This window comes from Cyprinus carpio, chromosome B23 (assembly GCF_018340385.1).
Source record: "Cyprinus carpio isolate SPL01 chromosome B23, ASM1834038v1, whole genome shotgun sequence".
In the NCBI taxonomy this organism is placed as follows: Eukaryota; Metazoa; Chordata; class Actinopteri; order Cypriniformes; family Cyprinidae; genus Cyprinus; species Cyprinus carpio.
Genome location: NC_056619.1, coordinates 13,797,678 through 13,822,780, shown reverse-complemented (window position 1 = coordinate 13,822,780; position 25,103 = coordinate 13,797,678). Strand labels below are relative to the sequence as shown.

The 25,103-nt window shown below is 38.9% G+C and overlaps 1 protein-coding gene across 3 annotated transcripts in view; it reads left to right on the top strand.

The window, feature by feature from the left end:
* LOC109055083 (vacuolar protein sorting-associated protein 13D-like) overlaps positions 1-25,103 on the top strand; it is a 43,085-nt gene that overhangs the window by 9,986 nt on the left and 7,996 nt on the right. The window contains exons 20-67 of one of the 3 annotated variants that reach the window (XM_042750898.1): positions 104-252; positions 336-1,412; positions 1,542-1,632; positions 1,717-1,843; positions 1,946-2,126; positions 3,032-3,256; positions 4,343-4,460; positions 4,633-4,846; positions 4,962-5,133; positions 5,602-5,711; positions 5,802-6,014; positions 6,094-6,365; positions 6,758-6,891; positions 7,007-7,162; positions 7,240-7,441; positions 7,597-7,671; positions 7,763-7,960; positions 8,049-8,138; positions 8,771-8,911; positions 9,035-9,160; positions 10,263-10,337; positions 10,767-10,872; positions 10,960-11,112; positions 13,144-13,279; positions 13,524-13,571; positions 13,645-13,795; positions 13,875-14,091; positions 14,164-14,411; positions 14,512-14,703; positions 14,821-14,947; positions 15,179-15,321; positions 16,432-16,562; positions 16,665-16,840; positions 16,952-17,075; positions 18,321-18,556; positions 18,703-18,805; positions 18,895-19,052; positions 19,190-19,298; positions 19,396-19,566; positions 19,724-19,828; positions 19,956-20,105; positions 20,528-20,677; positions 20,779-20,875; positions 20,964-21,112; positions 21,228-21,362; positions 21,517-21,684; positions 23,626-23,735; positions 24,942-25,074. In XM_042750898.1, the coding sequence (XP_042606832.1) occupies positions 104-252; positions 336-1,412; positions 1,542-1,632; positions 1,717-1,843; positions 1,946-2,126; positions 3,032-3,256; positions 4,343-4,460; positions 4,633-4,846; positions 4,962-5,133; positions 5,602-5,711; positions 5,802-6,014; positions 6,094-6,365; positions 6,758-6,891; positions 7,007-7,162; positions 7,240-7,441; positions 7,597-7,671; positions 7,763-7,960; positions 8,049-8,138; positions 8,771-8,911; positions 9,035-9,160; positions 10,263-10,337; positions 10,767-10,872; positions 10,960-11,112; positions 13,144-13,279; positions 13,524-13,571; positions 13,645-13,795; positions 13,875-14,091; positions 14,164-14,411; positions 14,512-14,703; positions 14,821-14,947; positions 15,179-15,321; positions 16,432-16,562; positions 16,665-16,840; positions 16,952-17,075; positions 18,321-18,556; positions 18,703-18,805; positions 18,895-19,052; positions 19,190-19,298; positions 19,396-19,566; positions 19,724-19,828; positions 19,956-20,105; positions 20,528-20,677; positions 20,779-20,875; positions 20,964-21,112; positions 21,228-21,362; positions 21,517-21,684; positions 23,626-23,735; positions 24,942-25,047 (8,045 nt within the window). In that variant the 3' untranslated portion in view covers positions 25,048-25,074. The remainder of the gene's footprint in view (positions 1-103; positions 253-335; positions 1,413-1,541; positions 1,633-1,716; positions 1,844-1,945; positions 2,127-3,031; positions 3,257-4,342; positions 4,461-4,632; positions 4,847-4,961; positions 5,134-5,601; positions 5,712-5,801; positions 6,015-6,093; positions 6,366-6,757; positions 6,892-7,006; positions 7,163-7,239; positions 7,442-7,596; positions 7,672-7,762; positions 7,961-8,048; positions 8,139-8,770; positions 8,912-9,034; positions 9,161-10,262; positions 10,338-10,766; positions 10,873-10,959; positions 11,113-13,143; positions 13,280-13,523; positions 13,572-13,644; positions 13,796-13,874; positions 14,092-14,163; positions 14,412-14,511; positions 14,704-14,820; positions 14,948-15,178; positions 15,322-16,431; positions 16,563-16,664; positions 16,841-16,951; positions 17,076-18,320; positions 18,557-18,702; positions 18,806-18,894; positions 19,053-19,189; positions 19,299-19,395; positions 19,567-19,723; positions 19,829-19,955; positions 20,106-20,527; positions 20,678-20,778; positions 20,876-20,963; positions 21,113-21,227; positions 21,363-21,516; positions 21,685-23,625; positions 23,736-24,941; positions 25,075-25,103) is intronic. The other 2 variants (XM_042750896.1, XM_042750897.1) reach the window with 2 other exon arrangements.

Genomic DNA, 25,103 nt, shown 5'->3' with positions numbered 1-25,103 from the left:
GTTGGAAATACAATTTGGTGAATTCATGAAGCTTTCCCCCTTCTTTATATTTAAGTCCTTTCAAGGCACTTTTGAACATCTCCATCTCTGCGTCTTCTTTCAGCATTTCATATTCTCAAAGATGCCACCATCAAGCTCACTGTTGAGAAAGTCCCTGTTGATGAAAACTTGTACTTTACCTTCTCAAGTGAAGAACCTTACCAGAGCACTGGGCTAATGAAAGTGGATGGAAGATTTGTTGATGCCATCCAGGTAAAGCACTACCCAAATGCATAACAGTTGTCTCTTTGTCATATGTAAATTCCATATTATTAAATTGTCATATTTTCTGTCAGGTGTGTCTGTGTAAGCCTGTGTATGAGCAGGTTCTTCAGACTCTCGATAATCTCTCCTTCATCGAAGATCAGAGAGTAATGCCCAGTCAGCACCCCACACCACCACCTCCCACGCCTTCCTCCACTAAACTACATCGCTTCCCTGATCTGCAAGGTGGACTCTTTGCTCATGACCCCCCTCATGTTGGCATTTCTTACTCCTCATTGTCTTCATCCCTTTCAGCAACACGTCCACTGCAAAACGAGAGCCCCCCTCTCCAGCCTCACTCTTTTACCCAAGTGAAGGCCATATTTCGGGTCTCAGAGCTGCAAGTGCAGTTGAGTGGAGACCTTAACCAAGGATGTCAAGGGTTGGTCAGTCTGCGCTTTCAAGACCTGGAGGGGGACTTCACCAAAGATCACCCCCATTCAGTCTCCATCCAACTAGCCCTTCACTCCTTGTTAATGGAAGACCTGCTAGAGCAAAACCCTGAATCAAAGTACAAACACCTCATGGTGTCCAGAGGTGCTCCAAAGCCCTCCACCTTCAGTCCAAAGGAATACCTGTCACAATCTTGCCCAACAACTTCCAATGTTCTGTATGCAGAAATGCCCCGTTCTCTTCCAGCACAATTTGAAGAGGCACAGAATGTTTTCCAATTCTATCAGAGGCACCCCAGTACACCATCTGCATCCAGTCGGAAGAGCAAGAAGGATGCAGAGTGCCCCGGTACCCCTCCTCCATCCCCATCTCGCCATACTCCATCTCCACACCCACAGCCAGACTTTGATGATTCTTTGGTACATATCAACGTGCTAATGGTTGATAGGCGGCACCCAGAGTTTAAGACACGATATGGCAGTATCGGCCGTAGTGTTGATGTGGACTTTAACTGCCTTGATATTCTCATCACACTGCAAACCTGGGTAATGATTCTAGACTTCTTTGGCATTGGCTCTACTGCTAATAACCATGCTGTGAAAGTGCCTACCACCACACCTCAGCCTGAACACTCACTGGAAAATAGTACCCTCAATGATCTGGGAGATTTGTATACAGAGATTGAGGAAAGGGTCAATACAAAGCTAGATTTAAAGGTACAGTAAATTATATCTATTAATAAATGCTTTAAAAATAATGTATAATGAACAACATGTTTCCTTACATTTAAAAAATTATGGACAGTATAAACTTTAAAGAAAATGACTTGTGTACTTCCTCCACAGGTTCACTCTTTATCAGTGGTACTAAGGAAGAAATCCAACGAGCTTGCTAAAGCTAGTGTCTCTAAACTCTTTACGCATATGGAAATGATTGGTGTGTATAATTATAATAATATTTCTTAAAATCAGAAAAAAGCTTTTCCTGAAAATGTATGTTTTATGTACACCACACTTTTAGATGGAGATCTGGCATTGCAAGGAAGTCTGGGAAGTTTGTCATTGAGTGATTTGACACCCCACGGTGATCTGTACAGAGAGAGATTCACAACACATGGTGGAGAAGCCCTTGTCTATGACATACACAAGTATTTTCTTTTTTCTAGCATTTTGTGCATATTACATACAGGTCCACATTTTCACATTTTTTTGTGTCCTTAATTTAATTTTGACATTGCCTCTATCTCCAGGTATGGCGAACCTGACCCCTGTTTGCAGCGGGAATATGATATAAAGGTGTCTCTTCAGATGGCCTCAGTACAGTATGTCCACACCCAGCGCTTCCAGGCTGAGGTGGTGGCCTTTATCCAGCACTTCACACAGCTGCAGGATATCCTGGGCAGGCAGAGAGCAGCTGTTGAGGGTCAGGCTGTAAGGGCCCATTTTAATTCTGTTTGTTTAGTTGCAAACTTTAGATGGAATAAATTGAAATGTTGAGATAGCATCCTTAAATTTTATTTGGCCCATCCTTGTGTCTGCTTTGTACAACCTAATGTAAATGATGCATGTATCCCAGGGAAAACAGACTAGCCACTGCTGCTATGATAACCATTTGGGTAATCAGCTGGATGTCCTCAATCCTTTCGCTGCAGAGACAAAATAGAGTTGTTGTCAACACCCATTTCCTTCAAACTGGAGACACTGGTGATGAGGCTGGACACTGAGCTCTAATCCCCTCTTACATACCACAGGCTAGAGATCAGCAGTTACCCATTAGGACATTCTGGTGTCTTGCTCTCAGTCCTTCTTCCGCTTTGCATTAGCAAAAGTACCAATATTTGCATCTACTTAACAGGTTTTTGTTCTTACCATCAGTGTTATCTTGCAAATGGGTTAGTTTTCTTTGAAGTGTTTTGAAATGCCCAGATGTGTAGGTCAAATGAGAATTTTGTTGCTTTCACAGATAATTGTTTTGTTCTGTGTTTATTAGACAACATGGTTATTGTGCATTCTTGATCAAGCTAATCAAAACATTGTGCTTTTAAACCATTTAGTGCTGTGCTAAGATGTTAGAATGCTAACTGAAAACAAGTTTCATTTGATCATTTTAACTTTGAAGTTAAATTAACGACTTTGTGCTAAGTTTGTCAACACATGATGAACAGAAAATGTAAAACACTCTCATGTTGTTTACCTTAATATAATCACTCTAAATTAGCTTAACATTTAAAAATAGATGACTTTATTCGGACATGGAGTGAGATTTAATTCTAGGCTGTCATGACTTTGCAGTGATCTTTAAAGGGGATTGTTTTAATTCACCTTCTACCCTACAGGTGCATGTGCGCCCACAGCGAGCTGCTCGTGTGCTGCTGGACATTGAGGCAGGTGCTCCTGTCCTCTTGATCCCAGAGAGCTCCCGCTCTAGACGCCTCATAGTGGCCAACCTGGGCCAACTCCGAGTGCGTAACCACTTCCTGCCTGCTGGCACTCGTGGCACCTTCTCTCTCAGAGATAAGGTAGAGAAACTCACAATGGCACATACCTTTTTCCCTTCTCTGGTGAGTCCTACCATCACCATATACACACTACACCACCACTCTGCACCTGTGGGATGCATTTAAGGAGCATTTTACTGTCGGTTTGCTGCATTCTGATAATGATTTCACAATGTGAAAAACCTGGGGGGGTGGGGGGGCGCATTGAGGATTGATAGCTTAAATTAAATTTCTCAAACAAGCATTGAGGAAAGTGCTTCATGGATGTAGTCCCATTCTTTACTCTGCATGGTAAAGGTCACAGTTTTTTAGTAGAAAAATTATATTAGTATGGATTCACCTTTAATTTAATCCATGCGTGGCTGTGTTATTATGAGACCCAAATTAACAACAACAGTTTATGAACATTAATATTCATCTTATTATTTGTGTTTGAAGAATTTGGTTTTGCATGCTAAATCATACAAGTATCCCTCACATTATAAGGTATCAGGAAATGCTAATCTGATGTGTGTTTCTTTTTTGGTAATATGACGGTGTCCCTTCTCTTTTTGCTTTTTTCATGACTTGTGCAAGGAGTTTCACATTAAATAAATTCCATTTGAATTTCCAATTCAGTGAAATTTAATGTAATTGTCACCCAAAAATGACAAGAATCTCATCATTTACTCACTTATACATTTTATGTACTGTATGCTGATTTTTATTTATTTATTTGCATTTGTATGGCAAAGATCTATGTAAACATTATTTAAAACATCCTTTTATGGTGTTTAAATGACATTTTGTAAATAAAGAATTTTCATTTCTGGGTGAACTATACCTTATCTTTTAAATCTAAACGTTTTAAGATCACACAATCTTATTTCCAATTAAATTTCCATAGTGCTTCTATAATCCTACATGAGTGATATATGGTGGAATTGATGTCAACACTGTTTTCTATGTCAGTCTTTTGGCTGCAGTGCAAATCACACAATCTTATTTCCAATTAAATAGTATCTTTTAAATCTAAACGTTTTAAGATCACACAATCTTATTTCCAATTAAATTTCTATAGTGCTTCTATAATTAACAATTCATATTTTGGTTGCAATTTTAAAATTATCTCTCTTTGGCTGTTTATTAACAAAATAATAATTCCTGAAGGATCGAGTGAAGGATGCCCAGTCTGCCTCGGATGCTGGGACAACTTCTGGATTCACCCTGGGCAGACCCCAGCCTGGCCTCGAATGCATCCCAGAAGCAGATGTGCCATCGAGTCCAGGTCAGTACCCAGAATCTAAGATGCACTTTAGTGTGGGGAAACATATAGGGTGCAGATGATGCCAACGTGTTGTAATAAAAGCATTTTTACTAGTGGACTAATTCTTTGGACCCTTCTGTATATTTATATCTGCCTCAACTCATATGGTAACTGACATGCCCTTGTGTTACAGAAGACCATGTGTGTCTGCTGGACTGTATAGCTCTGGACCTTCAGGAGATGGACATATTTGCAGCAGAGCGGCTTCCCTGTGAGCCATGGGACAGTGTTGGAAAGCATCTGGAAACAGACTTGATCTTCCCATCTTACGCAGTGCGTAGGAGTGGAGAGGCGCTGCTAAAGGAGCGCTGCCATCTAAAGCTGAAAGTAGAGCGCAACCTTGACAAGTCAGTCAGCTGTACTTATGTATCTTAAGCTTTTCTGCCTCATTTAAACATACTCCCAGTTTAGGTTTTATTTGTCTTTGTTTTGAACACGTGTTTCATTACCACCTTGTCTTAGGGAACTAAGTCATGCTGTCCCGAACATGTCTATCCACGGCAGCCTGTCTTCTGTCCACTGCTCCCTAGACCTGGAGAGGTATCAGCTTATCCGCGGACTCTTGGAGCACAACCTGGGAGAGCCTGTGGAGGAGTTCCTCAGACCTTACAATCTCCAAGACCCCAGCACCTATGTAAGCTTATTACAGAAACTTTGCTGATACTCCTTTTGAAATGGGAACTGTTTTGTGGTTCACAGTTAAAACCGGCATATCTTTATCATCTGATTTTTAGCTTGCCACCATTTAAAAAATTACCCTACATTTGAAAAATGACAACTGATATAAATTATGAAGAATGGCTAATTTGTTTATTTAAAAAAGTAATTTGCAGGCTTTGTGGGCCATCACAATGTATTAATGAAAATTTCAACAAACATTAAAAATAAAAATAACAAGAAAAATCAGACCAAAATATTAATGACCAATTAAAAAAATAATGTAGAATGGCTAATTTGTTTATAAATCAGATTTGGTAATTTCTTGATTCTTTTCCCATCGCTTCCTATACCTTCTTGAACAGTCCTATCTGTACTAAAGGCAAAGCCCAAAATAATATTTGCAGGTTATTCACAATGTATTAAAACATGTGTCGTCTTGCAGACCGTGTTAAGTGGTGATGTGTACACATCCCTGTCTCTTCTGGTGGACATGAAGGACGTCAGGCTGGAGTTACTGGACAACTCCACTGGCCATAACCACTCCTTGGCCAGGTACTTGTTTGTTCAAAATGCTTTATTTCTTTGCACTGTTTTTATAGACTGTAAGGATAACTAATGTGTTTACTCTTTTACTCCTAAAAGGTTCGACTTTATGAAATCGAAGCTCCTGTTCGAGAGTTTCTCTAATAGCTCCAAGTCTGTGAATCTGGTGTCTCATTCACTCCTGGCACATGACACGCGATTCACTGGGAGCAGTGGACCCACTAAAGGGAAACGCAATGTGTTTGAATGCATTCTGCAGCCGTCCAGGACCAGCGCTAACCGGGCCTCACTGCAGCTGGAGCTACATTACAGGTCTGGGGCTGCCACCGAAAGCATTTAAATGCATCTAAAGAGTAAATGCTTGTTCTACTATAAATCCTCTCTCTTACAGATCTACGCAGGAGTCCTCATGCTTCACTGTGATTTTAAACAATCTGCGAGTTTTCCTCATTTTTGATTGGCTACAGCTGGTGAGGGACTTTCTGCACATGCCTGCTGAAAAAGGAGCAGCGCCTACCCACCAGCGCTGGCCTAGTGGCAGCAGTGACCAAGGCGGCACAGGAGCCGTCATGCCCAAAACAGTCAAGAGCGGAGTGGTCACTAAACGATCCACGGTGCCAGTCACTCAAGATAAATACCTGGAGGTCAAAATCAATGTGACAGGTAACATCTTTACAATTATCAATTATCAAGATGAATTTGATACTATATGTGACTGACACCGTTTAACTCTGAGTTTTGTCATATTTTATTATTATTTTCTATAGCGAATAAACAGTGACAATGTGAGAAATGTTGAAGGTGTCTGAATAAATTTTGGTTTGACTGTATATAAAAATATATATACAAAACGTGTTTGTATATATAAAAAATACACTTCAGTTAATGTCAGTTAATGTCTCTTATGCTCACCAAGGGTGCATTTATTTAATCAAAAATACAGTAAAACCAGTAATATTGTAAAATATTATTACAATAAAAAAAATAAAATAATGTGAGGGCAGTTTCTGTATGAAATTGCATTGTTGAATTTCTGTTGTCTTTTTTCCCTTTAGGGACAGAGTTTGTGGTCGTTGAAGATTCGTCAAGTTTGGATACCAATGCTATCATTCTGAAAGGCACTACTGTACTCACCTACAAGCCTCGACTTCTGGACAGGCCTTTCTCTGGCAGCTTAGCAGGCATTGAGGTAATGCCCTGGATATCTATGATTTGACAGTATCCATGACACAAAAGAAAGCAGTGTTGTAGTTGGTTTGATTGTCCGATTTAAATTTTTTTTGTTTTCTTCCACCCCTGCTTAGGTATTCTCCTGTCGACTGGGGAGTGAACAGGAAACGGCTTTGTCTATAATTGATCCTGTCAATGTACAATTGGAGCTCTGTGGCAGCCCAACGTACCAGAGCAATTCAGGACTCCTTGATGCCTTCAACATAGAGGACTTTCCACCTCTGTTGGAGGTCAGTATTGAGTTAAACTGAACCACAGGTCAGGATGAACTATAGGTGCACAATTTAAGATTTGGTTTCCCCCACAGATCCAGTTTCCAGCTCTAGACATCCGTCTTTCCTACAATGATGTACAGCTTTTCCTGGCAATAGCCAAGTCCATTCCAACCACTGGATCTACCGGCCCTTCGGACACTGCCACAGAAGCTGAGAGTTCAGCATCCACTGCCAGCACAGACACTCCATCCAAATCAAAGGACAGCTTTAGGCAAAAGACAGAGGCTTTACTGGGTTTGTTAACTGATAAAAAAAAAATATATATATATATATATATTGTTTCTATTTGAATATCTCAAAGAGATCTCCGAAGATTTGTTTAATTTTGAGTGAAACTATCCCTTTATTTAAAAAGCTTTGCTGAAGTTTCTTAAAATATTTTATTTTAGAAGGTCAGCTTAAACGGTTACAGGATCTTGGGTTCAAAAGGGAAGACTGCAGACGGGCACTCATTCACTGTAGAGGTACACCAGTGCAATTGTCTACCAAAATCACAGAAAACATGTGTGAATTGTGTGATCCATTGTCTATATGTGTGTGTGTGTTGAATAACAGGTCAATTGGACCAAGCTGTCACATGGCTATGGGAGAACGCAGAGAGCATGTCCAGCCGAAGCCGAACCGACTCAGACTCCAGCAGCCACTCGGCTCCTCCCCTATCTGGAGTGGAAGTGAAGGCCGAGAGCGTGTGTATCTGCTTTATCGATGACTGCCTGGATTGTGACGTCCCTCTGGCAGAGCTCACCTTCTCACGTGAGGATGATCATATACTGTGATACTCCATAATATCAAATATACTGTAGGCAGGAAGTTATTTAGCAGCGTTTCTCCTCTATCACAGGTCTTTATGTTCTCCAGAGGATCGGCTCTATGCAGGAAGGCAAGGGTAGTTTCACTCTGTCTGGAGATTATTACAACAGAGAACTCTCAGGTAAGATCTCAAGCATTGTGTGCCACCCTGGATCTCAGTATCTTCTCAAAAGTTAGTCAATCTACACTACAAATAAAATAATACCCAACCCACTAGATTAAAGTCATTTTGTAGGACCATCTCAATTAACATCTCAACAAATATCTACACAAAAATAAAATTTAAATTTAAATCTGAGACATTGAAAGGGGATGCTTAAGCTAACTTATACCTGGAAAGTAGGGATGCACTGCTATTAAAATTCTGCCTAATAGTTATTTTTATGCTATAGCTGATAACCAATACATAATATTAAAACTGAATTCTATTTTGTCTAAATCAATCAATTATATTATTATATAAGCTAAAGTGAATTTAGGTATTATATCTAATGTTGTGAAAAAAATAAAATAATAATAAAACGGAAGAAAAAAGGATGTAAAATAATTGAGAAAATAAGAAAATGTTCCATTTGACACGTTTACCATTTTCTGTTCGACACATTTTTAACTAATGTCACATTTCCACGGAAGAATATATGGGTCATTTTCAAGGACTGAGTTGTGAGCTAATTGTGACCTGAATGTAGACTGTTCACTGTGTATTCCTGTGTACATTCATGAGTGCACACATTTGTATCTGTCGATCTGTAGGCTGGGAGCCATTCATTGAGCCCTGGCCATGTTTCCTGGATTGGCAGCGACAGGCGGCAGGCCGGCTCCATCCTCCTCGCCTGAAGATCGGAGTTCGAGCCAAGCAGAGGCTGGATGTCAACATCACCTCGGTCTTACTGGGTACATAGTCTGGGTCAAACACACTCATAGGCCTCCATGCTTTTCTCTAACTGTTTGCTTCCATATTTATGAGTGGTATGTTAATTTTGACACTCTGCTGCGGCCTGTCATTCTGACAAACAGAGCAGTACAGCACCACCAAGACTTCGTGGTTAGCAGATTACTGCAAGGAAGACGAGCAGTCGCCACAGTCCTCCACCGCCCTGTCTTGGATGGGATCATCAGTGGACCCCCCCTCCTTTGGCCAGAGTGAGTAACAGCCGTTTGTTTAAGCTGCACTTTCTTTCAGCTCTTAAAAAAAGATGAACTGCACTGCAACACTGTGTGTTACATAGTTGCTTACATTAGAGCTTAATATACTTTATCCATAATTTCTAAAGCTGAAGTGTCACCATATGTACACTATTGTTCAAATGTTTGGAGTCAGTAAGAATTTTTTTTTTACTCTTTATAAATGTAATTAATAATACAATAAAAACAGTAATATTGAGAAATATTATAACAATTTAAATGAACTGTTTTCTATTTTAATATATTTTACATTTTGATTCATTCCTGTGACGTCAAAACTGAATTTTCATCAGAAATCATTCTAATATTCATTATTATTACTAAAAAAACACAAATATTAAAAAAATTATCATTATTATTATTATTATTATTATTATTATCCATATTGTAAACAATTGTGCTGCTTAATAGTTTTGTGAAAACCATTTTTCTGTGTTCTTTGATGAATAGAGAGATCAAATGAACAGCTTTTATTTTAATACTAATCTAGTTTCAAATGTCTTTACTGTCACTTTTGATCAATTTAATGCATCCTCACTAAATAAAAGTATTCATTTCTATTTAAAAACAAATTACTGACCTCAAATTTTGAACGGGAGTGTAATTGCAAAGATACTGATTATCAAACAGGTGTCCCATCACTGGTCAGATCAACCTGAGAAATCAGCCTACAAAACATTTCCTCATAGTTGTCTCTACATTTAAAGCTAGGATGGTAGGATAGTATTTGAACATCAAAACACTTCACAATACACTTCAGCTTTAGACAAGTTAATGATGAATGGTTAGAAACTGTAAATCCATCAAATAAATTTATTTTAAAACAAGTAACAGTTTAAATCAGGTTTATTTCTTTTGAATATAAACCTAAATCTTAATATCATTTTGAACTGGTACTAACAATGAGCTGTTTGTACGATAAGACCACAGCATATACTATCATGATATGTGCGTCTCATTCTGCCCTTCTCTTTGACCGTATGCGTCTCCCCTCTTCCCACAGACTCCTAGCATGTATCTATCTCTTCTCTTTTCCCTAACCCTTTCTCTCTGCTGTCAGGTCTTCCTCTTGCCTACCTTAGAACTAGAAGCTCTACCAGCTTGACTTGTCTCGAGCAGCAGATTCATGCCCGAGGTACAGTTCATAGATGCGCAGCCAGCTATAGAGAAGTCAGAAGATCGTGTTTGTGTTTGGTGTCATAGAGCTTAGGATAGCCTCGTTCTCTGAGTTCTGGGCTTTTGTTCTCTAACCCTAACCCTTCATTTACCCTGTCCCTTAACCTACAACCATATATATTAAACCTGTTTTGATGCCATCCTTTTCTTTAAATCATGCTTTCTTGTTTGAAATTTTCACTGATTTCATTTATAGCCTTTCCTTTCCGTGGAATCTCCATTAATATAAATATGATTTGGGCTGTACTTCAGGGAGGAACATTTCATGTTAATTTCCCAACAAAACATTTTCAAAGTCAGTATTTGGTGCAAAATACCTGATAGTTGGCATTGTTCACTAGCTTAATGAAAGCCTGTGGCTTATTTTATATTCATGCCATTGTTTCAGCGGATATGAAGCTCTCCAAGAAGAGACAACCATTTGTGCCCTATGCCTTACGTAACCATACTGGATGCACTATGTACTTTGCTACTCTCACTACCACACCAACCAGGTCAGAAGAGCGCATATATTATTCCTACAATATTCAACTGTATTTAATAGTTTGTAAAAATGCATGGTGGTTCTGCTGTGTCCACAGAGTGGCGCTGTCTCACAGCAGTAGTGCTGGCTCCATATCTGATGTGCATGGGCCTGGGACCGATGATACGCACAACATCAGCCAGTGGAGAGAGGTGCTGCCAGGGGAGGAGATCCCATTTGAGTTTGAGGCCCGGGAGAAACTGAGACACAGGTAGAAGAGGGTGTCTCTTGGCTTTGAATGTGCTAGCGTCGGACACCATTGTTTATATTTGCTTTCTCATGAGAATTTCAGCCTTTTTTTTTCATAAAGTGAATAGCTTCATGACAAACTTTCTGGAGAAAACCTGGCTTTAGTGCCATGCTCAGGGGCACAGTTATAATAGAAATGAATAGTAACTACAGGGGCTCTCCAACTCTGGGATTGTTCATAGCTTAGAGGTTTTGACTTCTTGTTCCCATGTGAAATGCTGCAGAAGCTGTAAAGTTACAGAAATCACGGTCCTGCTCCACCAACATTTTATCCTTGAAGTTGCCCCACAATTTGTGTACTTAATTTATTTAGATTGTTAGCCTGTAATTTAGCAGGCAAGATATTCAGGAAAAAATTTTGAGCTGAAATTGTTTTAATTCATCTGTAGTTTATTGGGTCGTGAAAAGTATTTTATATATATATATATATATATATATATATATATATATATATATATAAAAATATATATATATATATATACAGTACAGGTCAAAAGTTTGGAAACATTACTATTTTTAATGTTTTTGAAAGAAGTCTCTTCTGCTCATCAAGCCTGCATTTATTTGATCAAAAATACAGAAAAAAACAGTAATATTGTGAAATATTATTACAACTTAAAATAATAGTTTTCTATTTGAATATACTTTAAAAAAAATAATTTATTCCTGTGATGCAAAGCTGAATTTTCAGCATCATTACTCCAGCCTTCAGTGTAACATGTAACATCCAGTCTATCACATGATCATTTAGAAATCATTCTAATATTCTGATTTATAATGAGTGTTGGAAACAGTTCTGCTGTCTAATATATTTGATGAATAAAAGGTTAAAAAGAACTGCATTTATTCAAAATAAAAAAAAAATTCTAATAATATATATTCTAATAATATATTTTCTTTACTATCACTTTTTATCAATTTAACACATCCTTGCTGAATAAAAGTATTGATTTTATTTAAAACCAAGAAAGAAAAAAAAAATTACTGACCGCAATTTACTGACCAGTAGTGTATATTGTTATTACAAAATATTTATATTTTAAAAACATAGCTTCTAACTATAATAACCCTTATTTTTTTTTATTTTTTTTAATTTTATTTATTCATCAAAGTATCCTAAAAAAGTATCACGTTCTGAAAAAATATTAAGCAGCAGAACTGTTTCCAACTTTGATAATGAATCATCATATTAGAATGATTTCTAAAGGATCATGTGATAATGATCCTAAAAATTCAGCTTTGCATCACAGAAATAAATGATAATTTAAAGTATAATAAATTTAAAAACAATTATTTTAAATTGTAATAATATATCACAATATTACATTTTTTTTTCTGTATTTTTGATCAAATAAATGCAGGCTTGATGAGCAGAAGAAACTTCTTTCAAAAACATTAAAAATAGAAATGTTTCCAAACTTTTGACCTGTACTGTACATATATATATATATATATATATATCTATATATATATATATATATATATATATATATATATATATATAAAATTATATTATTTAATATACATTAATATTATATACTACTTCTTAATATTTTGAAAGTAGCTTTTATTTTTATATTGTAATTATCATTATAATTTAGTGTATTTTTGGTCATTTATGTGCTATGTCATTTTTTTTATAAGCTATTGCTTTTTAAAAAATAATTTTAACTTATGATTTTAGTTTTAGTTCAATTTTACTTTCAACTTAAACATATTTAGTAAGTAAGTTGCTGAGGTAATATTAAAAAAACTAAAAAAAAAAAAAAAAAAAACAGTAATAACACTGCTATCAGAATGGATCCAAACTTAAAAGCAAATTAACATAAACAATAGGCCATGCACTGTTGAATTATTATCATATTTCAGTATGACCAGAAATATTTAAATGTTTTTACTTGTTTACTGAAATTTATTTGCTGTATTGATTGTCCTCTAATACCTCACTGATTGTTCTTTCCACCTCTTTGCTGATGATGTGCTCTGACCACAGACACACCCATGAGCTCAAACTCCACCAGCTGCTGGTGCGTGTTGTAGGCTGGGAGCAGGTGAAGCCAGTTTCAGTGGACAAGGTTGGAATATTCTTCCGCTATGCCGCTCCTGATCGAAACAACCCCTCAAGTACTGTGAGTTTTAATAGGTTTTTTATGTGGGGAATGAATTTTTCGACATACGTTTAAAGCACTTAACTCATTAGTAATTCACAAATGCATTATATTAGTGATTCTCTACATGCATTTTGAAGTCTTTGACTTCTCTCATGGGTTTTTTCTGCTCTCTTATTTCATCATTTTGAAATACAAAATCTTTGAGTAGTTCATGAAAAATGAAATCCTTCATAAAAATTTAATGATACGGCTTTTTTTGTAGGTTGGCAGCCCAATTAGCAGAACCAACATCATACACCCTCATGTATATGTAAGTGTTTGTATCTCGTAACATTATACTAAATTATTCTAGCGTATGTACATAATCTATAATCTCTGTTCAGTTCTCAGCTTTGCCGCCTGTTCGAGTGGTTTTCTCTGTCACTATGGAGGGCAGTGCACGTAAGGTCATTACAGTGCAGTCAGCTCTCACAGTGAAGAATCACCTTGAGGTTCCTATGGAAGTGCGACTAGACAGCCCTTCAGCTCCAGACAGTAAGCACACACCTTTTTGTTTATGATGTACCTGTGTTTATCAACTAGGAATCTAAATTTAATTGTTTACCTTCTATAGAACCTGTTCTCTTGCCTCCCATCCTGCCTGGAGAGGCCTTGGCCATCCCTCTCCATCTGACCTCTTGGAGGCTTCAGGCGAGACCTAAAGGCTTGGGGTTGTTCTTCTGTAAAATGCCCATCCATTGGACCTCTGTGGAGCGGCCTGGTGAGGTCAGCAGCAGTAAGAGAGAGTGCCAGTCAGCAGACTTTGATGAACAACTCAAGCGCAGCTTCAGGTAAAAATAGGCTGACTGGAGAAAGAAAATATCAAAGAATCTTGAGTTGTAAACCCTTTTGTACATTTTTAGGTTTTGTGTTGTCATTAAAAAAGAGAACTACCCCGATCAGAAGCCTGCCAAAACTGTAGCAGGAGGTACAAAGCAGATCTACCGCCAGCCAGGTCACACCATCTATCTGCTGCCCACCCTGGTGCTGGCCAACCTTCTTCCCTGTGACCTTAACTACTACATCAAAGGGACCTCAATCAAGGGAACCATGAAACCAGGCAAAGAGGCAGTGCTGCATGCAGCAGACACGTCACAAAATATAGAATTAGGTGAATTGGAGTACATGATAATTTATCACATATTTAAGTTGCTTTACTAATCCACATTTCTGTTGACATAAAGCATCATGAGTTTGCTATTTGTTCTCAGGTGTGCTCCTGGAGAACTTTCCTGTGTGTAAGGAGCTGCTCATTCCTCCCGGTACACAAAACTATGTGGTGCGCATGTGGTTATATGATGTCAACAAACGGCTGCTCTGTCTCACCATACGGATTGTTCTCAGAGCCCAAGGAGCATTAAAAATCCTCATCTCTGCTCCCTATTGGCTTGTCAACAAGACTGGTATGCTTTCAGATCTATGCATTGACTATAGATTGATGATATGAATTCAAAACCTTAACCGAACACAACTGTACTGCACCACATCTGTAATATTTCCATTGATTATTGTGTCTACAGGGCTGCCTCTGATCTTCCGCCAGGACAATGGGAAAACGGATGCCGCTGGGCAGTTTGAGGAGCATGAGTTAGCCAGGAGTTTGAGCCCATTGCTCTTTTGCTACACTGACAAAGAGCAACCCAATATGTGAGTGCAAGAGAAGGGGAAAATCCAAAGAATTCTCATTGTGTGTTCCCACCATGCCCAGCAATCAAATGTTTTTGTATGTCTTATTTAATTAGCCTGCATAAATTCCCCCACCTTTTTATTCATTTATTATATCATTTATTTATTACTCAACATAGCAGAAATGTAATTTAACTACATAATTACCCTTTATTCCTTAAAGCTCTCTCAAGTCTTGTCCTTTTTGAACAGGTGCACCATGCGGATCGGTAAAGGGATCCACCCAGATGGTGTTCCAGGATGGTGCCAAGGTTTCTCTCTGGATGGGGGGAGTGGAGTGAGAGCAGTTAAAGTCATCCAGCATGGTAACAGACCCGGACTCATCTACAATATAGGTAATAAGGAATGTCTATGCTGTTTTAAGATAAGCATCTGGCAAATCAAATTTTTTTTTATCCCAAATTCCGTTTAATTTTTTCTCAAATTTAGTTTTTTCCGTTTTACTAAAATTTGACAAATTTAAATCAAAATAAAATGCCTAATTAATTTAAAACATTAAAAAAACAAATTTTTCCATTTTAATAATAAAATTTTGACAAAAATTGCAATTTTAAGGCCCTATAAAATGCGTTTTTCAGTTTAAATTTTTCCAAATTCTGTTTTCCTTTATTTTTCTTGATTCCATTTTAATGGTTTCATTCCATTTTAATAATCAAAAGCATCTCTAAATAATTTATTATTATTATTATTATTATTATTATTATTATTATTATTATTATTATTATTATTTTATTTTTTCAGAAATACTATGCTTTATATGTTTAAATTTTTCTGGTAAATATTCCTTGAAAATAATGTTTGAATCATTAAAACTGTACATTACAACTCACAAATAATACATTTCTATCACAGTTTCTTTAAGTTAAACCAAACTTTTATTTGACGGCTGCTGTGATGGTTGCAGTTTGTATATGATGTGACGTTTTTCTCAAAAGAAACGGTAAAATGCTCATGAAGTGACTCTCAGAGCAGTCCTAGAGATTATTTATGTGTTTATTTACTCAAATATTGAAGCGGCGGAGGCTGAAAACATGTCATGCGAGCTTCAGAATGTGTGTAGTAAACGAAATTCATATTCATTAACACACAGAGACACGCAGAACATGCAGGATTCATATTTAAATAGTATTTTTGTGGCTTAATATTCACAGACACTACTCCGTAGCGTGTTTTGATTTTAGTGTTCTGACCTTTATTTATCCAAAAGTTTTACAGAACACAGTTATACGCATTATACAATACTATACAGTAATTTCCATTCTATGATTCCGCCTGTGTTTAGCTCCAACTTGCCACAACACAACTCACTGGAAGTTTCTAGAAATTGAAGACACTGATTAGATGGGTCAGGTGTGTTTTATGTCAAACTCTGCAGGACAGTGGCCGCCGAGTAGACACCACTGTGCTAAGTTGATGTAATAATCTAATGTAATGTCTCATTATAGGAATAAATGTGAGAAAAGGGAAAGGAAGTTATCGTGACACACACATTGTGACCTTTGCTCCACGATACCTGCTTGACAATCGATCATCTCACAAGTTAGCCTTTTCTCAGCGGGAATTTGTCAGAGGAAAGGTGGGAATGCTTGTTTTCATTGTGTTTATCATTGTGTTATGTTTTAGATATTTCTAATAAAAGACACAGGATAACAACTGATAACGTTTTGTTTGCTTGTAGGGTACTGCAGGTCCAGAGGGATATATCTCCACTCTGTCAGGATCTAGTGTTGTGTTCCACTGGCCCAGAAATGACTATGATCAGCTTCTCTGTGTCCGTCTCATGGATGTTCCCAACTGCACCTGGTCTGGAGGTTTTGAGGTCAACAAGCCTAAATCCTTCCACATCAACATGAGGTACCCAGTGCCACCAACTATGCTCTAGAGATAGTTGAACAGAACAGAAAATTACTAAGAGAGGAGTTCTCAATTTCATAGACATTTTTCCTCTCATTATGTGTTCCGTAGGGACACTTTGGGAAACTGCTTCTTCCTCCGAGCTGAGATTGCTTTGAAAGGGGCAACATATCAAATCTCATTCAGTGACACTGACCAGCTGCCCCCACCCTTCCGTATAGATAACATCTCTGAGGTAAGTCCTTAGAGGGTACACATTATCAAGTATTGTAAGGCTGTAGAACGGTTCAGAAGATTTGAGAATAAAGAGTATCACTAAGATGGCTTCACAGCTTAATTTGTCAAAACACATGAATAAGAATGCAGTGCTAACCACAATCTCAACCTAAATCATATAAGATATTGTGGTGCGCCTTTTTCATTTCAGAAATTTTGGTTTTGCTTAAGGGAGACTAGGGTTCTGGTTGTGCCTCTGTCTTCTTAAAATAAAAATATTGTTCAGAAAGTATTTCCTTTCAGTGTTCAATTCTGAACACCATAACAGGTATGAAAGAGTAGGCATAAAGCACATTCTTCTTAAAAGGTGTACTTGTAAGTAACGTTAGCCTGTTATTTGGGGTTTAATTGGGTATCTGCAGGTGTGCACATTTTCCCTCACCTTCTTCCGACCCCTTAGCCAGATTTCCCGTCATTTGATCTGCTGGTGGTTTTAAATTTACTGAGTGAGACACCATTCTAGCCATTATAAAAGGTGGATATAAAGCTTTTGTCACACAAAATAGCTCTTTTACTCCCTCTGGCATGACTTAAGCAATCGATTCATCCGTCAAGCATTGAATTCACACCTGACAGCTCTGCGTCCGGTGGTTTCTCTATCTCACTGCTGCCCTTACATCAAAAACAGGTCTTTTTTTGATCTGCTAATGACTATTTTGAGTAGACATTTAGTTGCCTCTTTGGTGTGGGTCTTGATATTAAACAGCTAAATGTTGGTTGGTGTTGGGATTAGACACATTCTCAGGGATTTACCTTGGAAGTTTTGGGTGTTTCAGATCTTTCATCGTCAAACATCAGTCTAGGGTACCCAGCTGAGGATGATCAAACTTCTGTTTATGCTCTAGCAGGAATATCACACAAATCCACTCCACTCCAGAGCTTGTATCCAGAGGATAGAAATATCCTACATCTAGTTGCAAGCATCTTGCTCTACTGTCACTGACAATATGTGCCTCTCTACTCATTGGCCTACTCTAAAAGCGCTGTGAGCTTCTGCGTTATTCCAGCATCTTCTTTGTTGTCTCTGACAACAGTAAGGTCCAAAGAAGTTGTTTTCCCAGCTCCAATGTCAACTTCCATTTCTGCCATGTTATTTGTTTTATTCAAGCTGGTGGATAGCTTTGAGAATTTTGTACCAGCTTATTGTAGCATTTGCACATTTTCTCTGCAGACTTCTCCATAATACGTGTCCTCTTTACTTCAGGTGCCTATCCAGTTCTGGCAACATGGAGTGGCTGATATCAGGCTGCGCACAGAGGTAAAACCTGGGGCAGTTCTGGACTATGCCTGCGACGAACCCATTCTTCAACCTTACATCACCCTCACTGTGAAGGGAGCTGGATCCTCAGAGGTTACTGCTGACATGAACTTCTTTAGAGAATACAACAAGCTCTACTATGAGAACTTCATCTACATTGCTGCATCCTTCACATTCTCAGAGTGAGTTCTCAACCTCCAGACTTCCAAATAGCTCACTAATCTTTGAAATTGACCAATTTCAAGCAGAAAACTTTCTATTGGCCGTCGCACTTGTGTATTACCTATGTCTGTAAATAAAAGTAAATATTCACTTGATTTGATAACAGAGATGCAGGAAAAAGGCCAGTGGGGAAGAAACGGGAGGTCAGCAGTGCTGAACTAGTGCTGGATGTGGAGACGAAAACACAAAGAGTCATCCTGAAGAAAAAGGTCTGCTCATGTTCTTCCGAAGCCATCTGTCTGCCAGTTTCTCATTATAGTTTGTTCTCAAATGTTCTCACATATCTTTATCTGTTCAGGAGCCTGGAAAGCGCTCCCAGCTTTGGCAGATGATGGGTAAAGGAATGCTCTGTCATGAGGGCTCATCTCCTCCACAGAGCAAACCTTCTCAGCCTCGACCCCTCAGTTCATCTTTAGTGCTTGACATTGCTGGACTGGCTGCAGTGACAGACAACAGGTTACCTAACTGCTTCATAGCGCAACAAAGGACAACTTGTGCTGTCTTATTTTAAACTTGTTCTTGTCCATGTAGAGAGTAAACATTATTATGGTGTGCGGGTGTCATTTCTCACATATCTTGTATTTCTTTTTTAGCTATGAGCCTCTGAAGTTGAGACCGCCAGACAGCCGCCGCAGTACCACCCAGACATGGCACTTCAGCTCTGGCATGTTGACCTGTGGTTTACCCAGACTAGTTGTCCAGGTCTGTCCTTCTTTCATCTTATTTTTTTGCCCCTCAATGGCTATTTTCAGGATTAAACAGTCTGTGGCTCTTTAAAAAGCTGTTTGTGGTGTTTTAGGTAAGAGGGGGAGTTTCTGGACTATATGATGGTGCTGAGGTGGTACTGGGACCAGACTCTGGTGTTATGGAACCGTTACCAGAGCAACAGTTCACCAACCAGAAAATGAGGCCTGGCTCAGGGGTTCTGTCTATACAAGTCCTGCCTGATGGGCCAACGCGAGTATTGCAGGTAAGACACCCCGTTGTTATTAGGGTAAGACACTCTCATTGTTATTGAAGGACATGGTTGGGGTAGCATGCCATCTGAAACCATATGAAATGGAATCGGTTCCTGTCTTTTCTTTCACACTTAATAATATAATAAGAAGCTGCATACCTCATTTCAGATCAGTGACTGCAGCCAACGGCGCGTGAATAGACCCTCTCCCAACACGGAGGAAGACCAGATTAAAGAGGGTGCTCAGAAGAAAGTTCCTGAGGAGGAGCTTGAGGTAAAAACCATGTTTCTGATGTAGAATTTTACCTTGACTGTGTTTCCAGTGAAAATAGAATTAGCACAGAGTTCACAAATATTGAACTTGGAAGTTAAGATGCCCTAATTCATGCCTTTGTGTGTAGGTGTTGGTGACCCTAGAGGAAGGAGTGGGCCTGTCACTGGTGAATAAGGTTCCCGAAGAGCTCGTTTTTGCCACCCTTTCTGGCATTGATGTGCACTTCATCCGTACCACTGCCAGCCAGGTGCTGGCACTTACAGTGAAAGACATTGAGGTAAGCAGCCACAGACCAAAACATACTTCTTCAATGTGTGAGAATTTCTCACTCTGGATTAGGGAAGGGTCAAGATGGTTGACCGGTTAGTAAGATTGACTATCAACATTTTTTGCTTATCTGCCATATTTTGGACCATCAGCAAGGCAAATTGATGGCTGTTAACACAAAAAAAAAATTTGATGTTTGATTCATACCAGGTCCCAGAAGACACTATGGATCTCTGTTAGTAGATTTAGTACTACCCTACTAAATCTAACATTCATGGACATTTATGTATATATTTAATGTGCAATCCATGTCTTTATACCGCCGTTCTTTGTATATGGGCACCACATACAAGGATGGATTGTGGGTGTGCTGACTTAGCAGCCTTCAATAAAATTCTGACAGACAGATCTTTATTTTCTCATCTATTTCAGGTGGACAACCAGCTCCTGGGCACCACTCACCCTGTTATGTTATGTGTGACTCCAAGCTCCATTGAAAGTTCTGCAGTGGACTTAGGCCATGCTTTGCAGATCAACTCTGTTAAAGTGCCCAGCAGTCTTATGCTCACAGATCTTTATAAGGTGAAACCAACTTATCCATCCAAAAAAATGCTTCAGGCATATCTGTATATCTTATTTTGTCTACAGGAGTTTGATTATAGATTTTGCTCTCTGCCATACAGCATCTGATGGTCACAGCCCGCCACTATACTGTCATCATTGAGGAGAAGCTCCTAATGAAACTGCTCATATTCTTTGGCTACGGTCAGGCAGAGGGAGGTGTGTAGTGGGTATCCCTCTGATGTGCAGTATGGGGAATGCACCTTATGATTCTCTGCTAAGTACTGTACATGATTTTGTGTTTTAGAAGTGGAGAAGCTGGATGAGAACCTTTATGAGAAAACCAGTGAAGATGCAGGAACTCCAAAGCACTATTATTTTGAGAACTTGAAGATCAGTGTTCCTCAGGTCAAGCTGAGTGTCTTCACCTCTCATAAGTTACCCCCTGACCTGAAGGTACAAGAGCCCCAATAGAATCAGCTGAAGTACTGTCAGTTCTTCACTGGATGCAGTTCTGTTGTATGAAGTTTATGAAATGGTCTGTAGCATAATCAAATGTTGTTCTGCACAGGCTTTGAAGGGAACCCTTGGGTTCCCACTCATTCGGTTTGAAGATGCAATCATTAACATGAAACCCTACACTCGAGTCCATCCCTATGAGACGCAGGAGATGATCATCAGTGACATCCTCAAACACTTCAAAGAGGTCTTAAACATTCTTCATTCTGAGTTGTTATATTTACATTAGATTTTTATGCTATATGTTACAGTATAAGTTCTCAATGGTTGCATCACCATTGTGTGATTTCATTTGCTCTTGGTCTTACGTCTACTTTGTGTTTTGTTTTGTTTTTTTGCAGGAGCTTGTCAGTCAGGCAGCTCAGATCCTGGGTTCAGTGGACTTCCTGGGTAACCCCATAGGCCTACTGAATGATGTTACTGAGGGTATGAATGAACTTATCAAGTACGGCAACGTTGGAGGGCTCATCCGCAGTGTTACACATGGGGTTTCCAACTCCACTGCCAAGGTAGCAAAAGTTCACATTCTTACTGTCGTCTTCACCAGTCCGCCTGGCAATGCATGATTCTATGATTCATGCATAAGTATTTCACAGGGTTATTTTGCCATATTATTCCCAAATGTGTGATATATGATAAAGTCCATCTGTTCAGCTGCAAAGTACCAGAGCAGTAACCACAAGACAGGGATTCAATGGGTTCAAAGCCAAGTCATAATGAGAAAAAACAAGAGAACGAATTGCCCTCTGTGATCGGCTCTGTTCAAATGTAAATTAGAAGCTGAAGTTGTTTATTTCTCAGAGTTCTTATTGAATATGTTTTTGAAGAACCGTCCAAGCAGTCTGCCTGAGCAGGAACACTAGAACAAGCCACATGTTGTCATTTGATGATTTCCAGGAAAAGAATGGGACCAGCATTGAAAGGTCAGATGCACATGATCTTCACCAGCAAAGCAATCTGACCTGATTTTCATCCTAATATGCAATGGAGAGGTGAAGGTTCAGCAAGTTTATTAGTTTTGGTTTCCTTGTGTAAACAGGCAGGTTTGTGCATGTTTACAGAATCAGGGAATACGAGCGTTTAATTCTTTCATCAGCATAAAAGTTGAATATCAGCCCTGGAACATTCTCATGTGTGTTGTGAGGCTCTTGGTGTTGAGCTTGAGCAGATGGACTCTGATTAATGAGCTTAAAAAGCTAATTTGCTCATGGCACTAGTGTATGAATGTGTATACTCATGTGGCTACAGTTGTGTGTGGTCAGACCTGAGCCTACACTTCAAGTCCTGCAGCCAGCTCTCAGCATGTCTGTCTGACAGTCCATTGCGCCACGTCCTTCATTGGCAGCCAGCTCACTGTCAGACAGGGCTTTGTGTGCTTTTCCCTCTGTCCGCTCCCTCTGTGCTCTCATTTACTTTCCTTCCAGCCACACTGGCCAAACTCATGCCAAAAGTACTCATAGAATGGGACAACACTAGGTCTCAATCAGCAATCTTTCACATTCACACTTGACCTTTTCTAATTTAACTTTGCTGCTTTTATTTTTAGCTAAGGTGAGTTGGTTTAAACATGCTCATCATACTACTACAGTAATTTTAGGTGATATTTAAAAATGGATTTTGAAAATAGGTTGGAGCAACAGTCCATTTCTTTGACTTCAGCTCAGCTATTGCTGTAGTATCTTTTAATATCTTTCTAAATAACCCACTGAACTGCTGAAGAAATACTCAGGTTTACCAAAGAAAAAAAATCCTCTCTATGTTGGCTGCTTTTTTTTTTGCCACTAACTCAATTTCAAAAGTATAAACACATTATTACTCCCACTGGAGAACGTCCAGCAGCTTGAATAAAAATGCTTTGCCAAAATCATCCACCAGCTGTATAAGGATCCATGTCGTGCTGCTTGGGGTGGAAAAACTTTAATGAAAGATATAAAAGGCATTTTAGAGCTTTGGTTTGATCAAGTGCCTGGAAAGCTTGAGGTTTATTGTATTTGCAAAGATTACCATTAGTTTTTGTAACTTGTGTCAGTGGCCACCCAGAATTTATTTTGGAACATGTGCACTCTTCAAGAATTCTCTGTTGTTAGTTTTACCTTTATGGGGGCCTGGACCTTTCTTAATAGGCATTTTAGCTAAAGCACGCTCTGTTGACTGCAATGTGCCTGTGCCTTTGACATTTTCCAGTGTTTTTTTTTTTAAATAATGCCTATAATTTAAAAATGCATTTGAATTCATATTCAGCAATGTCTTCAGTAAAGCTTCAAGCTAATTTTCATTTTTCGACGCAACTCTCTCACTGTGAACAGGATTAACCTTTTATTATCAGTTTGTACAATTTTTCAGACTCTTTTCAGCCACTTTATGATGATCACATCGTGGTTTTCATTCCTTAACATCTTCTTTCTCACATGCAGACACACTGACTGAAACACATTCTTGCACACCTCTAGGGGCCCTGCTTTGAGATAGGATGGTCTAATGGCTCAAGCAGAGGTGGTGTGAGGGGCCATAAACTTGAAAGTGTTCTGATCCTCCTCTCCCTCCCGCAAACTCATATCTGGTAAATGTATTTGTATAATTTCACAGCCAAGCTTTTTTTTAGAAAAAAAAAGGAAGGAAGAGAGTGAGAGAGGGAGGCAGAAGAGGAGGAGGAGCAGAGAATCTGAGCTGGCCTTCAGATGAACTCACCAGGGACTTTGCTTTGAGGGGTCATTCCAAGTTCATGCCTGGCTTTCGCTTGAGTTCTGCAGAATGTGCCTGTGTTTATAAAGTGCTCTGGCTGCAGTAGGGAGCTCACTGGGCCTGTAACAAAAAACTCCTTTCCAAGAGGCACCTGAGGGGGGCCACACTGGGCAAAGTCAGGTCAACTGTGCCAAGAGGGGGAAGCGCCACCCCATTAGACAAATTACAGCCTGATATATTTGACAGCTGGATGAGATGGTGTGTAAAATCAATTATCTGTAAAATCGGTGTGTATCCTCATAGCTCAGCAATGGAAGTGTTTGAGAACAATGGTGGTTGCCCAATGGTGGTGGCACCTTGCAAATAATGTTTCCATTTTCAGTGACTGTGAGATATTAGAAATAAATGTTTCATGAATTCACAGAAAAGTAGAATAGTTGATTTTCATTTATTTTGTTTGACTGTAGTCTATAGTTTAAACAGTTGAAGAACTACATGAACTTTTGGAGAAAATGACATGGGAACCACAATAAGTCATGGATGTGTCCTAAAGTAGACAGTCCACTCCTTAAGGTCACTGCAGGCAGTTCACTCCTTAGGGTCACTGTGGGGGGTTTTCACTAACTGAAAAGGCCAGTGTCAGCAACTGTTCCAATGGCTGACATTATAAGCCCAGGACACACCAAGCCGACTTCAAAGAACTAGCGGCAACAAAAGCCAACAGTGTTGTCACCTTGCTTTGTCTGCGTCTGGACCAAACATCTCTGCTTGAACACGCACAGACTACAGTACATCCAACTGCAAACTAGCACGTGCATTCTGCGCTTATGTATAGAAATAAACTTTCTATATCAGCATGTATCAGTAGTCTATATTCGTCATTCTAAAGAATATACAACAGATTTTGGCCAATGGCTGACGTATTTCATACCACATGTGGTTTGGACTGAATTGTTTGCTTGTTGATGCAGTAAACTTAATAATATTTAATAATTATTGTATTGTCTTATTTTTAGATTGGGGTTTCATTATTAATTTAAGTGATAATGGTCTATCCAGTATAATATGAGAACTGTCTGTGCAGTTTGCAGGTACCTTATCAGATGGATTGGGCAAGACAATGGACAATCGCCATCAGACTGAACGAGAGTGCATTCGCTATCATGGAGCCACCAGCGGAGAGCACTTAGTGGCAGGGATTCATGGTCTTGCTCATGGTACTGTACATTGGAATATTTGCATTTTA